Here is a 23,346-nt window from a genome sequence, read left to right as displayed (position 1 = left end):
TGCCGAGCCGTCTACTAGCCGCGCCCCTCGGGTTCACGGGTGTTTGCTGTGTTTTTGATGTTTATTATGTTATTTTTCACATTTTATTCTTTCATGCAAAGTTGAGAACTTCTGTCATATAGGCATTTCCATTACAGAACGAGGACGGCCGCAGCCTGGAAGGGGTCGCCTGGGTTAGAAAACTGACATTGCTATAGAGCTAACAGTGAGGGGTCAGCTAGTCAGGATTCTCATCTGTTAGCCGGAGAGGCTACGAAGAGCCAGTGCCGATCGTTTACTGTTAAGCCTCCGTATACATGGCCCGATGAGCGCCAGGTAAAAGGCACCATGTTGGAGGATTACAAAATATGATGCAGATGACGGAGTTACAAAAGAAGCAACTTTTCATTTTGAAAGAAAACTGGGTTTTTCAGTTTACGAACAGTTCAAAAAAACTATTTAATATGTAATGAAACTGTTCGTAATCCTGACTATGACTAAGGCTTACTGCTTTGATGTTACATGAACCCAGAAATAATGATATTTCATACTGTGTATTAGATAATGACAACGTTAGTAACACACTTGAGTTAAGATTCCTTCACAGTGACAGACAGACTAAAATGTAACTTTTATTCAATACTAACATAAAATAATGACTTGGGCTAGGAACAAGACAAACATAAAGACAGAGAATATTAAGGATAGGTGGGTAATTGGAGTTATTAGAATCACCCCACCTAGGCTATGGTAAAGACGAGACTGAAGAGTCGCTAGTGATGCATCAGATAGTCCGTAATTTAATGAGTAGAATTACGGGTATCAGATATAAGTCTAGGAACACTTTGGTACTGGAGCAAAATTGCTCAAAAAACCTATGGAGATCGCACTGGTTTAGTCGTCACTTGCGATTAATCAATCCAATGGTCACTAAAGCGGGGCCCCAGTACCTATAAACTATAAGAAAAGTGTCACGCATAAGTGTAGCGACCGTCTGTAACAAAGTGGTCACATTCGGATAGGTAGATGATCACAGGATTTGATAGTTACGTAGCCAATAATATGATTTGAGGAAACCATAAAAGTACCTCAAGTATTTGGCTCAGAGTAGTATCAGTCCATATCATTTGGAAAGAACGGTAAGCTCTCTTTAGTATAAGTATAGCTCAATATACAACTCATAACTCAAGAGAGAAGAATGGATGACCTCTCTTTATGTGAAAGGGTGATTACTGCTCAGGAATAATTACTGCTCGTAGAAATATGATTACTTGCTCAGGAATAATTACTGCTCAACGCGTTTCCCTACTAGGATTGTTGGTAGTTCATCAGGAGCAATTGTATGAGTTATGCCATACCATATGACAGGTTCATTGAGTTGAGAATTCAAGAGAAAGAGAGAGAAAGTACCACAATCGTGTTTTGAGACACGAAGGGTTAAATACTTTCTGTCAAATTTTGAGAAAGTGCCACAATCTTGTTTTGGGACACAAAGAGTTAAGAGAAAGTGCCACAATCGTGTTTTGGGACACGAAGGGTTAAATACTTTGTCAGATTTTGAGAAAGTACCACAATCGTGTTTTGAGACACGAAGGGTTAAATACTTTGTCAAATTTTGAGAAAGTGCCACAATCTTGTTTTGGGACACAAAGAGTTAAGAGAAAGTGCCGCAATCGTGTTTTGGGACACGAAGGGTTAAATACTTTGTCAGATTTTGAGAAAGTACCACAATCGTGTTTTGAGACACGAAGGGTTAAATACTTTGTCAAATTTTGAGAAAGTGCCACAATCTTGTTTTGGGACACAAAGAGTTAAGAGAAAGTGCCGCAATCGTGTTTTGGGACACGAAGGGTTACCGTATATACCGGCGTATAAGACGACTTTTGAACCCCGAAAAATCTGCTCTGAAGTCGGGGGTCGTCTTATACGCCGGTAATTCAAAAAAAAAAAAAGTGTAAAAAAAAAAAATTCATTACTCACCTGCCCCGGCGTTCTGTCGCGCTCCGGCAGGATGTCGCTCGCTCCGGCAGGCTGTCGCTCGCTCCTCGTCCCGGCGCAGCATAGCTTTCTGAATGCGGGGCTTGAAATCCCCGCTTCCAGAAAGCTAATACACACGCCGGCAGCCATGACATCATTGAATGGCTGTGATTGGCTAAAGCGCACGTGGCTTCAGCCAATCACACTATTCAATGACATCATTGAATAGTGTGATTGGCTGAAGCCACGTGCGCCTTCAGCCAATCACAGCCATTCAATGCTGTCATGGCTGCCGGCGTGTGTATTAGCTTTCTGGAAGCGGGGATTTCAAGCCCCGCATTCAGAAAGCTATGCTGCGCCGGGACGAGGAGCGAGCGACAGCCTGCCGGAGCGAGCGACATCCTGCCGGAGCGCGACAGAACACCGGGGCAGGTGAGTAATGAATTTTTTTTTTTTTCTCCACTGAATACCGGCGTATAAGGTGACAGTTGGGGGGTCGTCTTATACGCCCCGTCGCCTTATACGCCGGTATATACGGTAAATACTTTGTCAGATTTTGAGAAAGTGCCACAATCGTGTTTTGGGACACGAAGGGTTAAATACTTTCTGCCAGATTTTGAGAAAGTACCACAATGGTGTTTTGGGACATAGAGGGTTATATAATCTCTGTCAGACTTTTGTTGGTGTGGTCATGCAGGCTCGTTAGGAGATGTGCAGCAGATATACTGATTTATAGAGAAATACTGCACATCAACTAACCTCAAAGAATTGAAATGGGATCAGAACTAGAAAGTAAGGGATTATTCAAGACCCATGCTTAGTTCATCATCCAATAATCTTTGAACAAGGTCGCTAAATAGCGAAATAATAGCGGTCTGCAACTTGTTCATATAATAAGCTCTATAGATATATAGTAGCCTGGGACTAGTCTATCAAAAAAGAGATAGAGTTCCAGGCTACATAGAGCTTTTTTCCGATCCCTTTCATTCTATCAAGGTCTCTAGGCAGCGCATAGTAGCATAAGCAGAGCGGTGTCTTTGCTGCCTAGATATGAGACCTACATCCAACACACACATATTCAGATAAAATAACAAAAGCGGTAGAGCCTGGAGCTCTGATGGTGAGTCAATGGGCGACCCGAGCATTTTTGTATTTCGCCGATGCTCGCTAAGGTTTTCATGTGTGAAAATCTGGGCAATTCAAGAAAGTGATGGGAACGACACAGCAACGGATAGGGCAGGCGAGGGGCAACATGTTGGGCTGCATCTCAAGTTCACAGGTCCCACTATTAAGCCACAATACCGGCAAGAGTGCCCCCCCCTCCCAACAACTTTTACTTCTGAAAAGCCCTCATTAGCAATGGATACCTTAGCTAAGCACCACACTACCTCCAACAAAGCACAATCACTGCCTGCATGACACTCCGCTGCCACTTCTCCTGGGTTACATGCTGCCCAACCCCCCCCCCCCCCCCCCCGCACGACCCAGTGTCCACAGTGCACACCAAATTGTCCCTGCGCAGCCTTCAGCTGCCCTCATGCCACGCCACACTCATGAGGAGGAACCGCAGGCACACACTGCAGAGGGTTGGCACGGCTAGGCAGCGACCCTCTTTAAAAGGGGCGGGGCTATAGCCCACAATGCTGTACAGAAGCAATGAGAAATAGAATCCTGTGCCACCGCCATCAGGAGCTGCACACGTGGGCATAGCAATGGGGAACCTATGTGCCACACACTATTCATTCTGTCAAGGTGTCTGCATGCCCCAGTCAGACCGGGCTTTTTAATTCATAGACACAGGCAGGTACAACTCCCTATTGTGAAGTCCCTGTGGACCGACAGCATGGGTGGCTCCCTGGAACCCACCGGCGGTACATAAAAATATCCCATTGCATTGCCCAACACAGCTGAGGTAGTAATGTCGTGCTTAATGCAGGTGGGCTTCGGCCCACACTGCATGCCCCAGTCAGACTGGTAATATGTACCTTAACAGTAACCGCGTTGGTGGTAATCTGGTGGTGACTGTGGACCTGGTAGCGAGGTTGTATTTTGTTGGTTTTCGGAATGTGGCCAGGATTAAGTTGGCCATGGCGGGGGATGTTTTTGAGGCACTACGTGTCCGTGGTTATATGCACCTTAAAGGGGTGGTCTCGCAAAACCAAGTGGGGTTATACACTTCCGTATGGCCATATTAATGCACTTTGTAATGTACATCGTGCATTAAATATGAGCCATACAGAAGTTATTCCACTTACCTGCTCCGTTGCTAGCGTCCTCGTCTCCATGGTTCCGTCTAAATTCGCTGGCAGCTTGCTTTTTTAGACGCGCTTGCGCAGTCCGGTCTTCTCTATTCAGCACGAGCCGCTTCAGTGTGCTCCCCGCTACAGCTCTTCTGCGCATGCGCAGACGAGCTGTCACTGCTCGGGAGCGCGCTGCAGCGGCCATTCTGCACCTTCCTCTGTTAGAGGAAGGTGCAGAAACTGGAGCTGCCCAGCGGAGAAGCCCAGCCCAGCCCAGCCCAGCAGCCCCGAGAAGCGTCCCAGGTAAGTGATGGGTCGGGGGGGAACTAGCGCTGCGCCGGGGGAACTAGCGCTGCGCCGGGGGGGGGCTGTCGCTGCGATGGGGGAACTAGCGCTAGGCCGGGGGGGGGGCTGTCGCTGCGATGGGGGGGCTGCCGCTGCGCCGGGCTGCGCCGGGGGGGGCTGTCGCTGCGCCGGGGGGGGGGGCTGCCGCTGTGATGGGGGAACTAGTGCTAGGCCGGGGGGGCTGTCGCTAGGCCGGGGGGGCTGTCGCTAGGCCGGGGGGGGGCTGCCGCTAGGCCGGGGGGGCTGCCGCTAGGCCGGGGGGGGCTGCCGCTGTGATGGGGGAACTAGCGCTAGGCCGGGGGGGCTGTCGCTAGGCCGGGGGGGCTGTCGCTAGGCCGGGGGGGCTGTCGCTAGGCCGGGGGGGGCTGCCGCTAGGCCGGGGGGGCTGTCGCTAGACCGGGGGGGCTGCCGCTGTGATGGGGGAACTAGCGCTAGGCCGGGGGGGCTGTCGCTAGGCCGGGGGGGCTGTCGCTAGGCCGGGGGGGGGGGCTGCCGCTAGGCCGGGGGAACTAGCGCTGGGCTCCAGAACCTAGCGCTGGGCTCCGGGGCCTTCACCTGGGCTGAGGGTCTAGCGCTGGGGAGCCGGGGGCTAGCGCCTTACCTGCTGCCTGGCGGTGGGCGTCTGGTCGGCGGCTGCGGGGCGTCTGGTCGGCGGCTGCGATGCGCCTGGTTGCCATGGAGACACAGCTGGCGGCGTCTCGGGAGCGCGCACGTCGGGCTGCAGCGAGCGACGGGGAAAGAGCCGGCGGCCATCTTGAGAAAACTTTTATAAGTTGCTGAAACGCTGGAACGGTAAGTACAAACCAGCTAGAAATGTCATTTACAGGGGGGCTTAGTAATGTGTACTTAATGGGGGGGACTGGGCAAAAAAAAAATTTAACTGCTTCCTCGAGACATCTCCTTTAACAGTAACCGCGTTGGTGGGAAATGGCCTCGCCGCCATCATGTCTTTGGGAAGCCTCTGTTTCCACACCCCAGAGACATACCATTAGCAGCGGTATAGGCAGAGCCCATAATTCGTAACATTTCAGCCGTAGCATTAGGACAGGCCCCACTAACATATCACTAGCAGCATTATAGGGGGAGCACAGTATTAGTTCCATTTCAGTAATAGTAGCACTCAAGACAGGCCCCACTAACAATTCCGAAGCAGCAGTATAGTGGGAGCGCAGTCTTCGTTCCATTTCAGTAATAGTAGCAGCCTACACAGGCCCCAGTAACAATTCCGAAGCAGCAGTAAAGGAGGAGCATAGTCTAAGTTCCATTTAAGTAATAGTAGCAGCCTACACAGGCCCCAGGAACAATTCCGAAGCAGCAGTATGGTGGGAGCGCAGTCTTAGTTCCATTTCAGTAGCTGCAGTATAGCCAAGGCCCAAGTTACATTTATGTAGCTAAAGTGTAGGCCAACCCCACACACCTTTCTGTACCATGAGTGCAGGCGAAGAACATAGAAATTGCTATGATTACACTGTAGGTGAGGGCCCCAAAAAATTGGTGTACCAACAGTACTAATGTACCTCAGTAAAAATTGGCCATGCCCCACCAAGATGGCAGGTGAAACCCATTAATCACTTTGGTTAATGTGGCTTAAGTGGTAACTAGGCCTGGAGGCAGCCCAGTTTAACGAAAAATTGGTTCAAGTTAAAGTTCCAACGCTTTTAAGAGCATTGAAACGTATAAAAAATTTTTAGAAAAATTATATGAGTGAGCCTTGTGGCCCTAAGAAAAATTGCCCGTTCAGCGTGATTACGTGAGGTTTCAGGAGGAGGAGCAGGAGGAGGAGGAGGAATATTAGACACAAATTGATGAAGCAGAAATGTCCCCGTTTTGGATGGTGAGAGAGAACGTAGCTTCCATCCGCGGGTGCAGCCTACGTATTGCTTAGGTATCGCTGCTGTCCGCTGGTGGAGAAGAGAAGTCTGGGGAAATCCAGGCTTTGTTCATCTTGATGAGTGTAAGCCTGTCGGCACTGTCGGTTGACAGGCGGGTACGCTTATCTGTGATGATTCCCCCAGCCGCACTAAACACCCTCTCTGACAAGACGCTAGCCGCAGGACAAGCAAGCACCTCCAGGGCATACAGCACGAGTTCAGGCCACGTGTCCAACTTCGACACCCAGTAGTTGTAGGTGGCAGAGGCATCACGGAGGACGGTCGTGCGATCGGCTACGTACTCCCTCACCATCCTTTTACAGTGCTCCCGCCGACTCAGCCTTGACTGGGGAGCGGTGACACAGTCTTGGTGGGGAGCCATAAAGCTGTCTAGGCCCTTAAAGACTGTTGCACTGCCTGGGCTGTACATGCTGCTCGATCTCCGCACCTCCCCTGCTACCTGGCCCTCGGAACTGCGCCTTCTGCCACTAGCGCTGTCGTATGGGAATTTTACCATCAGCTTGTCCGCCAGGGTCCTGTGGTATAGCAACACTCTCGAACCCCTTTCCTCTTCGGGAATGAGAGTGGGAAGGTTCTCCTTATAGCATGGGTCGAGCAGTGTGTACACCCAGTAATCCGTAGTGGCCAGAATGCGTGCAACGCGAGGGTCACGAGAAAGGCATCCTAACATGAAGTCAGCCATGTGTGCCAAGGTACCTGTACGCAACACATGGCTGTCCGCACTAGGAAGATCACTTTCAGGATCCTCCTCCTCCTCCTCCTCCTCCTCCTCAGGCCATACACGCTGAAATGATGACAGGCAAGCAGCATGGGTACCGTCAGCAGTGGGCCAAGCTGTCTCTTCCCCCTCCTCCTCATCCTCCTCATGCTCCTCCTCCTCCTCCTGAACGCGCTGAGATATAGACAGGAGGGTGCTCTGACTATCCAGCGACATACTGTCTTCCCCCGGCTCTGTTTCCGAGCGCAAAGCGGCTGCCTTTATGGTTTGCAGGGAACTTCTCAAGATGCATAGCAGAGGAATGGTGACGCTAATGATTGCAGCATCGCCGCTCACCACCTGGGTAGACTGCTCAAAGTTTCGAAGGACCTGGCAGATGTCTGCCAACCAGGCCCACTCTTCTGAAAAGAATTGAGGAGGCTGACTCCCACTGCGCCGCCCATGTTGGAGTTGGTATTCCACTATAGCTCTACGCTGCTCATAGAGCCTAGCCAACATGTGGAGCGTAGAGTTCCACCGTGTGGGCACGTCGCACAGCAGTCGGTGCACTGGCAGATTAAACCGATGTTGCAGGGTGCGCAGGGTGGCAGCGTCCGTGTGGGACTTGCGGAAATGTGCGCAGAGCCGGCGCACCTTTACGAGCAGGTCTGACAAGCGTGGGTAGCTTTTCAGAAAGCGCTGAACCACCAAATTAAAGACGTGGGCCAGGCATGGCACGTGCGTGAGGCTGCCGAGCTGCAGAGCCGCCACCAGGTTACGGCCGTTGTCACACACGACCATGCCCGGTTGGAGGCTCAGCGGCGCAAGCCAACGGTCGGTCTGCTCTGTCAGACCCTGCAGCAGTTCGTGGGCCGTGGGCCTCCTATCTCCTAAGCTGAGTAGTTTCAGCACGGCCTGCTGACGCTTGCCCACCGCTGTGCTGCCACGCCGCGCGACACCGACTGCTGGCGACGTCCTGCTGCTGCTGACACATCTAGATTGCGAGACAGAGGTTGAGGAGGAGGAGGAGGGTGCTTTAGTGGAAGAAGCATACACCGCCGAACATACCACCACCGAGCTTGGGCCCGCAGTTCTGGGGGTGGGTAGGACATGAGCGGTCCCAGGCTCTGACTCTGTCCCAGCCTCCACTAAATTCACCCAATGTGCCGTCAGGGATATATAGTGGCCCTGCCCGCCTGTGCTTGTCCACGTGTCCGAAGTTAAGTGGACCTTGCCACTAACCGCATTGGTGAGGGCGCGTATAATGTTGCGGGAGACGTGGTCGTGCAGGGCTGCGACGGCACATCGGGAAAAGTAGTGGCGACTGGGAACTGAGTAGCGCGGGGCCGCCGCCGCTATCATAGCTTTGAAAGCCTCCGTTTCCACAACCCTATACGGCAGCATCTCAAGGCTGATAAATTTGGCTATGTGGACGGTTAACGATTGAGCGTGCGGGTGCGTGGCGGCGTACTTGCGCTTGCGCTCCAACACTTGCGCTAACGACGGCTGGACTGTGCGGTGCGAGACATTGGTGGATGGGGCCGAGGACAGCGGAGGTGAGGGTGTGGGTGCAGGCCAGGAGACGGTAGTCCCTGTGTCTTGAGAGGGGAGTTGGATCTTAGTGGCAGGTTGGGGCACAGGGGGAGAGGCAGCGGTGCAAACCGGAGGCGGTGAACGGCCTTCGTCCCACCTTGTGGGGTGCTTGGCCATCATATGTCTGCGCATGCTGGTGGTGGTGAGGCTGTTGGTGGTGGCTCCCCGGCTGATCTTGGCGCGACAAAGGTTGCCCACCACTGTTCGTCGGTCGTCAGGCGTCTCGGTGAAAAACTGCCAGACCTTTGAGCACCTCGGCCTCTGCAGGGTGGCATGGCGCGAGGGTGCGCTTTGGGAAACAGTTGGTGGATTATTCGGTCTGGCCCTGCCTCTACCCCTGGACACCGCACTGCCTCTTGCAACCTGCCCTGCTGCTGCCCTTGACTCCCCCTCTGAAGACCTGTCCTGTGTAGGCGTTGCACACCAGGTGGGGTCAGTCACCTCATCGTCCTGCTGCTCTTCCTCCGAATCCTCTGTGCGCTGCTCCCTTGGACTTACTGCCCTTACTACTACCTCACTGCAAGACAACTGTGTCTCATCGTCATCGTCCTCCTCACCCACTGAAAGGTCTTGAGACAGTTGCCGGAAGTCCCCAGCCTCATCCCCCGGACCCCGGGAACTTTCCAATGGTTGTGCATCAGTGACGATAAACTCATCTGGTGGGAGAGGAACCACTGCTGCCCAATCTGAGCAGGGGCCCGAGAACAGTTCCTGGGAGTCTTCACGCAGCTGAGCATGTGTCATTGTAGTGGAGTGAGGAGGCTGGGAGGAAGGAGGAGCAGCAGACAGAGGATTCGGATTTGCAGCACTGGACGGCGCAGAACTCTGGGTGGATGATAGGTTGCTCGAAGCACTTTCTGCCATCCACGACAGGACCTGCTCACACTGCTCATTTTCTAATAAAGGTCTCCCGCGTGGACCCATTAATTGGGCGATGAATGTGGGGACGCCAGAAACGTGCCTCTCTCCTAATCGCGCAGCAGTCGGCTGCGACACACCTGGATCAGGAGCTCGGCCTGTGCCCACACCCTCACTTGGGCCTACGCGTCCTCGGCCGCGTCCACGTCCTCTCGGCCTACCCCTACCCCTCAGCATGCTGTATTACCAGTGATTTCCAAGCCAGGAAAGAAATTGGCGCAAGCCTGCAGCCAAAATAGAATTTTTTCCCTAGTTTTTCAAAGGACAAGCCACACTGCGTGTATTCAATGAATACTAAGTTTAATAACTGTGTTGTGGCCCTGCAAATGTGTCACAGAACTGCAATGATGCAAAGTTATTGGCTACAGCAGATCAGGGATTTCCCATGCAGGAAAAAAATTGGCGCAAGCCTGCAGTAAAACGTAGCTGGCTGCGTCTGATTTTTTTTAAGTTCTCCACGCAGCACACACGTACCCAGAGCCCTGAGGACTGTCAGAGGCAGGCAAAATAGAATTTTTTCCCTTGTTTTTCAAAGGACAAACCACACTGCGTATATTCAATGAATAATAAATGTCTTCTGGCCCTGCCTACACAATTCTATCCCTGTAGTATTAATGCCGGGTGCAATGGTCTGCACAGCCGGTTTTGAGAAAAAAAAAAAAAAATGCAACACTGCTAACAGCAGCCTGGACAGTACTGCACTCGGATAGATGTGGCCCTAGAAAGGACCGTTGGGGTTCTTGAAGCCTACACTAACTCCTAACACTCTCCCTGCCTAACCCCCACTTCTGTCCCTATTGCAGGGCGCAATGCTCTGCAGATCCAATTGAATAATAATACGGTGCTAACACAGTACTGCACACGGTTAGATGTGGCCCTGAGAAGGGCCGTTGGGGTTCTTGAAGCCTACACTGACTCCTAACGCTCTCCCTACAGCAGCTCCAGCACGATACCACTGTCCCTCAGCTAACTCACAAGGCATCTGTGGCGAGCCGCGGGAGGGGCCGATTTATATACTCGGGTGACATCTGATCTCGCCAGCCACTCACAGCAGGGGGGTGGTATAGGGCTTGAACGTCACAGGGGGAAGTTGTAATGCCTTCCCTGTCTTTCAATTGGCCAGAAAAGCGCGCTAACGTCTCAGAGAGGAAACTGAAAGTAACCGGAACACCGCGTGGTACTCGTTACGAGTAACGAGCATCCCGAACACCCTAATATTCGCACGAATATCAAGCTCGGACGAGTACGTTCGCTCATCTCTAAAAATGATCTTTCCAGCGTTCCCCATGTGAGATAATCCCAGAGTATGTCATTGTTTGGGTCGTTCTGTGGTACGACCTCTTATGTGCTGCGGTTTAAAAACATTTCCCTTTGTATTTTAGCCATTTAAAACATTGTTTTTTTGTGGGGAAAAGTGTATTTTTTTAAGACTGGATTCTTTTCCTTCAAAATAAACTTTATTGAACATTTTCGGATGCCATTTATAAGTTTCTAAAGGTGACTTGAAGATGTGATCGTTCTATAGCTAGGATAGTGCACTGCATTACTTATGTACTGCATTCTACTCAGCCTATGGCAGCAGCCGGAGGCGAGGTCTAATAGGCCGAGTCACATGGTAGGCATGGAGGCCTTTGTCAAGTTTTCAGCTGCCACGGGAACCCATTGCAATTGCACTGCTGGTTACTGATGGGTAGCAGAAAGAGCGCCCTCCCTCTGTCATCTGTTGTTATTGTGACATGTAAGGGGTCAAGCTGATTTCTTGCACCCTGACCCACCAGCCTTTAGCTACGCCCAACACAATCTATTAGAACCATAATTGTAGCTTAGCACGCACGGTTTGTAATTAACAGTAATATTCTCCATGACCGGTGGGTGTGCAAATACTCCAATACTAGCGTCCAACTTTTCCAGGCTCCATTCCAATCGCAGTCACAATTCTCTGCTAAGAATTCAAGCTTTCTTACAATTACCAGCACCACAAAGAGTAGCGTCTGTCTTCCTACACTGCTAGCAGGCCCGCTGAGTCCCTAAAAAGTCCCTATAGGAGTGCACACTGTTCGGTTCTTAATGAGGCCAGCCTCACCACCCGATGCTCATGGAATCCTCGATGTCCTCCTGTGAGTCTTGATCCGAGGTCTCAGTAGCGCAGTCCAACCTCTCTTTTTTGCAGATCGTCCCACTTCAGTTGACGGCTCCTCAGCAGCTTCAGCACTCTCTGCCATGGTCCTTTGGCAAATCCAGGCAGATTCCAGTAGTCCGATGCAAGTCTCCTCCGGGCCTCTACAGCCCCTCCTGCTGCGCAGCTTGCTGCGCTCCAGCACCTCTTCCAAGTATCGCGCCCAGCCAGTCTTCACTACATAGACCTCTGCCAACATAGTCTCTGCACCCTCTCAAGGTCGGCGTAGTATGTATTTCTCCTTTTATATCGCCCCAGAACCTTCGGGGTGAGGATGGAGACTGAATCCCTATTATTCCCTATTCTGTGGAACAGTCCCTGGACATACTTGCAGCGCTGTAAATTTTTGCAAATAAGAAAGATGGAACAATACCTCTGCAGCACCACCTATTGGATGGCAGCATTTTTGGGCGCAATGTGCACCTTTTTCTTCGGGTGTGCGCCTTCCCCCTAACTGGCCTGACAAGGGCATGGAGCATAGTCCTAGTGGGTGGAGCTGCTGATACGAGCGACAGAGGAGCACAGAAGCATCGCTCCTCCTCTTCAGCCGATCGAGATTGGTGCTAATCTACCAGGCGGGTTCAGACTCAATGGGGGTGGGGGGGGGCAAATAGTCATTTATTGGATTGTTTGTTCACATGGGGAGATATGCCACCAACAATGATTTTTTTTGTGCCACATGAAGTTGGCAATGACCCAACAGATGAGCATTTGTTGGGTGATCAAGGATACCTTCACACAGTCCAATGGTCAGTAAAACAAAGGTTCTTGCCCCATCATCTGGCCATATAAAGGGCCCTTAAAGCAATTGTTCCAAGATGCACAACCCCTTCAGGAATGTGAGGCCTGGAGCAAACAGCTGATCACCGGGGATCTCACTTCTTGCACCCCGGCAATAAGCTGTTCTTGAGGGGGAAGCTGCGGACAACTACAGGAGAAACATAGCATCACAAGACCAGATGAATGGCCGTCCTACAATACCAGGATGGAAGAAGGTCCACCAGATCAGGAGCGACTCACCATCCCGATCATAGACGTAGTTCCTAAGAGATTAAGACAATGAAGCAGTCTGATATCCGTCACATGGCGCCGTATGACTCGCGGACCTCACTGCACGGTCATTACACCACAAAGTATATTTGGTTATTCTATTCCTCTAGTGGCTGTGATGGGTAAAAACAAGGAGGTTTCTGCACGGGGTTTATATGAGTCAGAACTAGTATTAGCAGAAAGAACCATCTTTTCCCACTATTATATATTTTTTTACGTTTAATGGGGCTTTCGGGGTCTCCGGTGTTGCTGACCGCTCTTTAGGATAGGTCAGCAATATCTGATCGGTGAGGGTCTGCCATGGCCTCTGCGCAGCATACCAGGCACAGCACCGTACAGTCTTCTTCTCATGAAGGCGAGTGCTGATATTTCCTGCCGGACCCCCAGAGATTCGTAGAGGATATATACTTTCCCACCATTACCACTGTAAGACGGAGAGTCCCATGTAGTATGTGATGATACTGGAGCTTTTTCCTCTAATGCACAGAATCTCCTTCAGGGAATTTATCAGCGGCTGCGCCAAAACTGGGCGGAAAAAAGTTGCAAATTTTGGTGCATTCGTGTTTTGCCCACTTGAGTTTACTGGGAGGGGCGTGGCCTCCCGCGGCCGGGACAAATGAATATAATTTACACTGGAACTTGCTGTAAATTCTACAATGCGCTGTAATCTACGCCGGCTTGTAGCTTTTATCATTCTGAAACGGGCTCTGAGAAATAAGATCCGGTTACCTAGTAACATAGTAGGTAAGGCCAAAAAAAGCCCCATGTCCATCCAGTTCAGCCTGTTACCCCCCAATGTTGATCCAGAGGAAGGCAAAAAAAACAATGAGGTAGAAGCCAACGATCCACTGCTCTTTTCCTTTGCACCGTATTAATTACCCCCCATATTGCTAACTGCCATTTCTTAGCAGATTTACCACTGGTAGAATTCTCCAGCTTCGCTCGGGTCTATTCCGTGTAACTCCGTGTTGTTTGTGTGCTACTGATATGAAGCCAACACAATAACGTACAGTCCGATCACCGCGAATATAGAAAATGGCCGTATCGTTATGTGTTTAACATCTCACCAGTGGCATGCCGAAGAGATTTTAATTAAAAGAGTATCTCCAGTTACTGGATAATCGCACTTCAGTAGGACCCCCTGTATTAAAATAATAAAGTGAACTATACTTACCCCTCCGTGGCTGCCAGGATCCAGTGCTGCAGCCCCGCTGTGATCCCAGTGATTGCTGTGACAAATGATGTCACAGGGATCAGGTGATCGTTGCAGCCAATTAGAAGCTGCAGCATCACCGCTCATTCTCTGGACATCACTGCTCACACCCTTAGTGCTGTGATGCCAGGAGTTCAGGAACGTGACGCTGCAGCCTCTCATTGGCTGCAGAAGTCACCTGATTTCCTGTGACGGCTGCTGTCACAACAATCACAGCGGGACTGCAGCGCTGGATCCGGGAGCCGCGAAGGAGGAAGTATAGTTTACTTTACTATTTTAATACAGGGGGTCTATTGAACTGGGGTTCTCCAGTAAACAGACGACCCCTCTAATATTTGTATTTTATATTTTTGCAAATATGGTGAGAATGGTAGGTCCTAGAGAGCCGAGACCCGGGCTACAAATGTCTGAAGCCCTGACTTATCTATGTGTCAATATTTGGCGCAGATCGGTCCAGTCGTTTGGACCATGGGTTTTCTCATGCAGCAGTGTGAAGAGTAAACTGATAATGGCACGATCGAGGAAAACATCCAGTGAAAGGGGATCCTGCGGACGGAAACAACTGAAAGGGGTCGGAGGAGGATGTCAGGAATCGTTCTGACCAACAGGCTGCACAGTCAGCTGAATACAACGCTGGAGCTCCAACTAACGTGTCCAAATACACAACTCTCCGTTCCTTAGCGCTGATAGGCTATAACAGCAGACGACCAGTTACAGCGCCATTGTGTCTAAGAGAAACAGAAAGACGAGACTCCAGCGGGCAAAAGAGCGCAAAACTTGTATCCCTGAGCAGCGGAAAAACATCTCCTGGTCAGATGGACCCAGATTTCTGTTGCACTGTGCTGATGGGAGGTCAGATTTGGCAAAAGCAGCATGAATCGCTGCCCCCTTCCTGTCAGCTGGTGGAGGTGCAGTGATGGTGCAGGAAGGTTTTCTTGGCGCACTCCGGTTCTCTGATATCTGTGGATCAATTGCTGCAGTTCCGAAGACCAAAGAGGTCCGATGTACTACTAGATGGGGGTCTCTAATAAACTGGCCACATCATGTATATTTTAATGTGGTTCTATCAGTACATTATTACATGTAATGCTTTAACAAGATTGCAGTTTAGCGCGACTAGTGTGTAATAATAATCCTCTCTTTCAGATTTATGGGGGTCCCGAGCTGTCCTCTCCGAGGCTGGCCCAGCTATGTACATCTAGAGCCCCGGGGAACCCTCTACGGGTTTCCAGCACCGGTAATGCCGCTACAGTTCGGTTCAAGACTGACACCTATGGGAGTGGGAAAGGATTTAAAGCTGCTTGGCGCGAAGTGCCTGGAGGTATATAAAGCTCTACTGAAGGGTCATGGTCTTAAAGAAGGGGACTTTCCGTCTTGTAGTATCCCCCTGTATACAGAGTTCTGTTGTGACCCCCCATACTGCATGTTCACACAATCTGCCTCCAATCCTTCATTTAAGACGTTTGCCCCATCTGGCGTTCCTTCTCACACTGACGCACATAGGCTCTCAGAGGGTAGTTGCTTTTTCCCAAGATACAATATATTTAAGGCATCCTAACGTTAAGGGGCGTGCACACTTTTTGCAACAATTCTTTAAACATTTCAATTCATCTAAAATATTCTGTTTTCTGTATACAGCTCTTATGCAGGCCAATGTGTCTCCATGGTAACAGACTACAAATCCTGTGGGGTCTGACCCTGTAGTCTTACCGTACCCTTCAGTTATACCCACTTACTGAAGGTACATTAGAAGGAAGCAGACCCACATGCATAGGAGTGTGGTTACAGAATCAGACAACATAGGGTTTGTTTGTAGTCTGTAACCATGGTAACACAAGACTGTAAGTCTACACACAAATCGCAGACACAAAATATTAAAATATGCTTTTCAGTAACAAACAACATTGCTTGATATTTCTGCATTTTACAAGCATTGTAGAAAAAATGGTTGCAAAAATGGACCATGCAAAAGTCCTATCATGTCCTCATGTCAGCCACATCAGCCGCAGAGTTCTGCATCCGCTGCCTGGCTGACTAAAATAATGTCTTTCTTTTGTTCATAGCCGCCCCCATTGCCCTGTACAGGATCTCCTTAGGTTCTGCTCCCAGCACTGTGAATGTGTCAAGTGGGTGGGGTCTCCTCCATTTGTCGTGGGTAAAGATAGAGAGTGGCAAGATTTAGGGTACAATGCAGCAGAGGGAGTAACCAAAGGGTACAATATTTATGTGTGAACACAGAAAAGTGAACAATGAAATAGTAACGAGTAAGCAATTTAACTTTCCCTTTTGACTCTCTAGACACAATGTACTATTAAAGGGGTGTCCAGGATCACAAAAACATGGCATTTTACTTCCAAATACAGCGCTACCCTTATTTGTGTGGCTTTGTCTGGTACTACAGCTCAGCTACCATTCAATTCACTAAAGCTGAGCTGCAATACCAGACAAAACCACACAGATAAGTGTGGCGCTGTGTTTGGAAGAAAGCAGCCATGTTTATCTATCCCTGGACGATCCCTTTAATGGTAATGTAGTAATATCTTCAAAGTAATACCACTAATGCTTTGCTAGTGTCAGTAGAGTCCCATGAAGTTACAGGTTACAAAACTTAATACCCAGTTCCTCTTTGCGGGTTGACATTCTATGACTTTCCCTTGTAGAATATGTCAATCCTGAAATTAGAAGTCCTCAACACTCTCCCCCGACTCTCAGGTGCTCAAGCAACACCCAGTGCCCCTCAGCGTTCAGTCTCTTCCTCCAATTGCAATTGGAAAGTAGTATAGCAGGCCTGCTGGGTAATTAATACCTGTCCCTGCTGTTGTGTACTCCTACAGTCCTAAAGTCGATTCAGAGGCTGGCCTCACTTACCAGATTTTATAGAAATTTTTAACACACTACGATATTCACACAATTTTTGGTGCTTCCTTCCAGTCCTTCTGTATGGCAACATTAAGACCTTGGGCTGAGTCCCTTGCACAGTCACTGTCAAGTCTGATGTCACCTATTGCCAGTATGTTGTGGGGACCACCCACCTGACACATTTTCAGCACTAGGAACCAAATCGAAAAAGAGCCCGTACAGGGAGAAGAGGGAAAGTATAAACAAAAGTAAGACATTGTGGGGACCCGCGGGGCCGCAGCTGCAAAGCTACACAGCTGACCTGGCTGACATGAGGACATGATAGGTCCTTGTTAAAGAACAACATGCACTACTATGTCCCTCTTTTATTTTGTATTTTTTCACATCACAGCCCAAAGGCTGAAACATATGTCCATCAATTTTGGACCCACACCCCCCACCCCACACTAGAGCGCTAATTCACTTGAAACAGTGAATTTGGAAGTAGAGAAGAAGACTCTTCTGCCCCAATGTTCTGTTTGCAATGAAGACTGGGTAACTGGAGCAGCACCCATCACTTGGTTCTCACCCACAATGATGCACCCTGTGCCATTCTTTGCAGTGTTATTCTCCTCGGTTTGTATTCTGGGCACCGATGGCTGCTTTATTTTACAGGTTGCGGAGGAGTTTTTCAAGCACCCAATGGAGAAATCCATTCTCCAAATTACCCAAGACCCTATGATCACAACACAGATTGCTCATGGTTGATTAAAGTTGACCCTGGACACAGAGTCTTCCTCAACTTCACAGACTTTGACACGGAGTCTGCCTCGATCTCTGGTGACAGCGTCTCAGTAAGTAAACTCTGGTATTCTTTATCTTGTTCAGTTTTTTTAGTTTAATCATTTTATCATCAGCTTTGGGCCCACCAACACGAAAGCTGACATACGCATGAGATGGTTGAGCCAACCGCTATCTCCGTTGACTCCTTCATAAACATGCATGCTCAGATCGACTGAGCATGCATATTTATTTCAATAGGGAATGGGGATACCGTGTTTCCTCAAAAATAAGACACTGACTTATGTTAATTTTTGCCCCGAAAGAGGCACAGGATCTTATTTTCGGGGGATGTCTTATTATACTTACCTAGCAGGTTCGTTCCAGGTCCTTCCCACTGCTCTATGGAGGTCCGGCACGCTCAGCCGTGGCATTGATTGGCCACTTCATAAATCCTGCCTCCACAATGTGATGGTTGTGATTGGTTTTTCGACCGCTGCTCAGCCAATCAATGCAGCGGTCGATGAGCCAATCACCGTCATCACATTTATGGAGTGCTTTATTGATTGGCTGAGCAGCGCTCGAGAATCAATCAGAGCCATCGCTTCCTGGAGGTGGGAATTCTGAATCCCATAACCAGGAAGCGATCTTCTGTGGGTGAACGAGGACTGGAGAACGCACGGCGGAGCTCCGGACAGCAGCAGGAAGACCTGGACCGAGCCTGCTGGGTAAGTGTTCCATTTTTAATGTAATGCAGCCAGAGCTTATTTTCAGGGTAGGACTTATTTTTGCAGAACCAGGGTAGTTGGGATCTTCTAGGGTAGACTGAAATTCTAGATGTTCGATCCTCTTTCCCTTTGGCCGCTGGCATCGAGGTGCTTCCATACTCATTAGAGTGTCTTGTGAGCCCACGGAAAGTGTGTGGCCAGCTCAAAAACAGTCCTAAACTGTCTCCATTGGGTTCCTAGGTGATCCAAGTTTGGTTCAGTAGAACAACATTGGGTCTAGATGTTGTAGCCATAAAACGGACTCTAATATGCACCTTATCCGGTGAACTACATGAACTAGCAGTGTCATAGCTGGCCACACAAAGCGAAAATTACGTTTCAGAACTCCATAGAACCTCTGAAGATCCTCTGACGATGAGGAGGTCTGGCAGACCTTCACCCCCCTAGTATGTGGAGGCTCCAGGGGATGACATCCCTCCTGCGAATAGACGAGAGAGAATGACACCCTGCGACCTTCGCGGTCATGTCCGAATCTCTGAACAGTACTCAGCTTGTGTCCTCTGCGTGTGTGTAAACCAGGGGGCAAACATAATGAAGACCCGCCGAGCTCACATCGCTGAACCGCACCAATTAATCTTCATTAATCACCAAACCTTTGATACAAACGAGCGCCGAGTTCACTGAACAATGGCCCCATTGAAGACGAAATGTTATTTACAAACTGGAAGATGTGCTGAACGGAGAGAGAAGGTTCTGCTATCAGCATCCAGCCCTGCCCGGTATTACATAAGGAGCGCCATATTATCATAATGTGGTCCACAAGACTGACGGTCCTCGGTGGGACTGAAGACGTATTCCAGCTATAAACATACATCCCGAGGGTAATTAGTGGAGGGCCGACTGCTGACAACTCCATTCATCTCACATCAGTTCTGTCATACCCATAGTGTATACATCAGAGCCCAGAGGAGGGGAGCAAAGTGTAGGGTGCGTGTATATATATATATATACACACTTCATTATAACCAAAGTCGCTGCTTCTGGATCTCCACATTGTCTCCAATGGATGAGCCAGGAATGTCCGTGGTCAGAATACACCTTTAATAGTCAATATACACTCATTGTCAAAAAAACCCCATCCCCTAGAAGTTGTCGGACGGGATTATGACATCGATATAAGTAATTGATTACAATATCAGACCACCTCTAGCTTGGATACAAGATGTGATACGGGGGCATGGAGGTTCTAGTACCCTGTTGTACCGCCTCTAGCTTGGATACAAGATGTGATACGGGGGCATGGAGGTTCTAGTACCCCGTTGTACCACCTCTAGCTTGGATACAAGATGTGATACTGGCAGGCATGGAGGCTGTAGTACCCTGTTGTACCACCTCTAGCTTGGATACAAGATGTGATACGGGCAGGCATGGAGGCTCTAGTACCCTGTTGTACCGCCTCTAGCTTGGATACAAGATGTGATACGGGTGGGCATGGAGGCTCTTGTACCCTGTTGGGTCGCCTCTAGCTTGGGTACAAGATCTGATACGGGGGGCATGGAGGCTCTAGTACCTTGTTGTACCACCTCTAGCTTGGATACAATATGGCATACGGGTGGGCATGGAGGCTCTTGTACCCTGTTGGGTCGCCTCTAGCTTGGGTACAAGATGTTATACGTGGGGCATGGAGGCTCTAGAACCCTGTCGTACCACCTCTAGCTTGGGTACAAGACGTGATACAGGTGGGCATGGAGCCCCTAATACCCTGTTGCTCCGCCTCTAGCTTGGATACAAAATATGATACAGGCAGGCATGGAGGCACTAGTACCCTGTTGTACCACCTCTAGCTTGGATACAAGATGTGATACAGGTGGGCATGGAGGCTCTAGTACCCTGTTAGGCCACTTCTAGCTTGCATACAAGATGTGATACGGGGGGCATGGAGGCTCTAGTACCCTGTTGTACTGCCTCTAGCTTGGATACAAGATGTGATACGGGGGGCATGGAGGCTCTAGTACCCTGTTGTACTGCCTCTAGCTTGGATACAAGATGTGATGGGGCGGCACGGAGGCTCTAGTACCCTGTTGTACCACCTCTAGCTTGGCTACAAGATGTGATATGGATGGGCATGGAGGCTCTAGTACCCTGTTGTACCACCTCTAGCTTGGATACGAGATGTGATACGGGTGGGCACGGAGGCTCTAGTACCCTGTTAGGCTGCCTCTAGCTTGGATACAAGATGTCATACGGGCGGGCATGAAGGCTCTAGTACCCTGTTGTACCACCTCTAGCTTGGATACAAGATGTGATACAGGTGGGCATGGAGGCTCTAGTACCCTGTTGTACCGCCTCTAGCTTGGATACGAGATGTGATATGGGGGGCATGGAGGCTCTAGTACCCTGTTGGGCCACTAGTATCCTGCTGATGCATGTTCTTTTCTTTTTTGGCAGTATCGTCTATGGTTCTCTGTGGTCCGTCCCCCTCACATACAGATAGATGCGTTTTTTTTTCTCCTGTTGAAATAACATGTGATTTTCATGTGTGTGATGGACGCTCGTACCGCGATGTGTTTGTGTAGCCAAATGCATCGCACTAAAAAACGTGATGTCGGTCCGCGTTTCTCACGGGTGGCTGTGATGTCGGTCCCAGTGATATCGCACTCTCAAACCTCAATCGCATCACTTTACATGCGATTTTCACATAGTTAAATAGCAGAATCCACACTGCACTCGCATGTAAATTGCGCAGCGAACGGCCGCCATGTGGGTTTAAAGACCCCATAAAAAATAATGGGTGATTCTTTGCGAGGAATCATCCAAAAATAGACCATGTGGCGATTTTTCTATCAGTCCGACGGAGAAATCGCTCCTGTGAATAAACAGATACAGCCGGTTCTTTCCACGTGCGAGCTCCGCCCATATCGTAATCGGATGGAACGTGCGTGTGAAAATCGCCCCTCAATAGTAAGTCGCCCAAGCAGACTGCGAGGTGCAAGACAAGCCGCGTCTGTACACTCCATGGATGTCCGAGAAGGGAGCAGCCTAAATAAGTGACCCCTCTAGCAGCCTCGCTCTGGTCCGTCTCACTCGGCGTACCCCAAAAGGCATCTTAAAGGGGCCGATCCTGACAATCTCAGAGACGCCTGAAGCTGGTTTACTGCCTTCCCAGATTTAAGGTGGGAAAATGGTGCCCCCTGCAGTCAGAGAAGGGAGCAGCATGCAGAGCAAGGGGGCAGTGATACCGGGTGCACAAGCGTCTTCATCTAGCGGATATTGATGCAATTAACCCCTTCAGCCTGTTTTGACCATGAGGACGCATCTTTTTTGTTCTCCCGTCGCCGCGGCAATACGGGGCCTGGTTTTTGCGCGGCGCGCTGTAGTTTTCATCGTTACCATTCTCTGGCGACATATAATGTATTGCGTAACTTTCATTCATTTTTTTTGGAGGGCAGAGAGAAAAAACACCCCAATTGTGCGGCTGGTTTTTGCGTTTTTTTACAGCGTTAATCATGCAGCATAAATGATGCGATATTTTTTTCCGCAGGTCAGTAGAATTACAACAATACCAAAATTACACTTTTTTTTAGGTTTTTCCACTTTTGCACAATGTAAACCCTTTTTCTGGAAATGATCATTCTTCTTTGCATCGCTGCATTCAAACTCCCATAACTTTTTTTATTTTTCCATCACCGCAGCCCTGCGAGGGTTTGTTTTTGGCGCGACGAGTTGTAGTTTTTATTGGTACCATTTTGGACTTTTTTTTTTAGACTTTTATTGCGTTTTTGGGAAGCAAAATGAACAAAGTTATGTTTTGGATGTTTTTTTAACAGTTTTTGCCTTATAGGATAAATATTGGGTTCAGCTCATTGTACGGGTCGTTACGGATGTGGCGATGCCAAACGTGGGGGCTTTTTGCTTTTTTGTTATTTTTTAAAAGAGGAGAAAGTGGGCAAAAAAAGGTTATTTTGAAGCCCTTTTTTCCATGTTTTTTTAGGACCTGCTACGAGTTTTCCGTCTCGGACTTTCAGTCTGAAAGTAAAGTCGCCCATGTAAGTGAATCCATTGAAATCCTTGGGTCCTCGCATGCGAGTTCTGTTCATATCGCGATCGGATGGAATGTGCACGTGAAGATTGTCGGTGTGAACACACCCCAAGGCCGATCAGGTGATCGACTACAGATCCGGATCTGCTCAATAAAAAAGGATTCCAAAACGGAGACAAATACGCAAAAAACAGACGAGGCTGCCCTAAAAAGAAAACTGCCGTGTGAACAGATACCTGGATTTACATTCGCTCCCTATTACAGCCCGCATAATACGGACCAAATCCGGCGCTGACACCCGCCCGTCTGAGAGCGGCCTCATGCTGCGACACGATTGATTTTCAGGCATCGCTCGTCTGCTGTAGTTCAGGGCTGTCAGACTCGTCTCCACCGGGGGCCACATCAGCATTCTGGGGGCCTACAAAGGGCCGGTTATAGGCCTCATTCACGCAGGCGCGGTATAACGTGTATATTATGTCCGCACATAACACGGACAGCTCAGACGTCACTGATTTGCATTGGGGCATTCAGAGATGCGTTTTCATGTGTGTATTTTGCGCACGTGAAAACAGATCGCAGCATGTCCTGTATTGTGGGAATTACGGACTGTATTGCTCATTAAAGTCAGTGGGACCGCGGACATACGTGAAGTATTTGTGCATGAACCGTATTCACGCATGAAAGCAGGAGAAGCCAATGGGAGCTTCATGCAGTGAATACGCGCTAAAAAAACAACCAAGAAGGTCCGAATACACCGGGATATGCAGAAGTTCGGTCCATGAAATCGCAGCATCTGGCGGTGTGAATGAGCCCTAAATGTAACTTCTCCCTAACACGGCTGGGGCGCTCCCTGCACTATGATGGTGGTTCTCCCCTTCCAC

General features: G+C 49.5%; 1 protein-coding gene across 1 annotated transcript in view; it reads left to right on the top strand.

Annotated features, from left to right (window-relative positions):
- Positions 1-23,346, top strand: part of CUBN (cubilin) — a 258,671-nt gene that overhangs the window by 132,131 nt on the left and 103,194 nt on the right. The window contains exons 26-27 of the mRNA XM_066584717.1: positions 15,227-15,401; positions 17,594-17,772. Of these exons, the coding sequence (XP_066440814.1) occupies positions 15,227-15,401; positions 17,594-17,772 (354 nt within the window). The remainder of the gene's footprint in view (positions 1-15,226; positions 15,402-17,593; positions 17,773-23,346) is intronic.

Source organism: Eleutherodactylus coqui, chromosome 12, assembly GCF_035609145.1.
Source record: "Eleutherodactylus coqui strain aEleCoq1 chromosome 12, aEleCoq1.hap1, whole genome shotgun sequence".
Lineage (NCBI taxonomy): Eukaryota > Metazoa > Chordata > Amphibia > Anura > Eleutherodactylidae > Eleutherodactylus > Eleutherodactylus coqui.
Note: the sequence above shows the minus strand (reverse complement) of the source record. Positions and strands in the feature narration are given on the sequence as shown.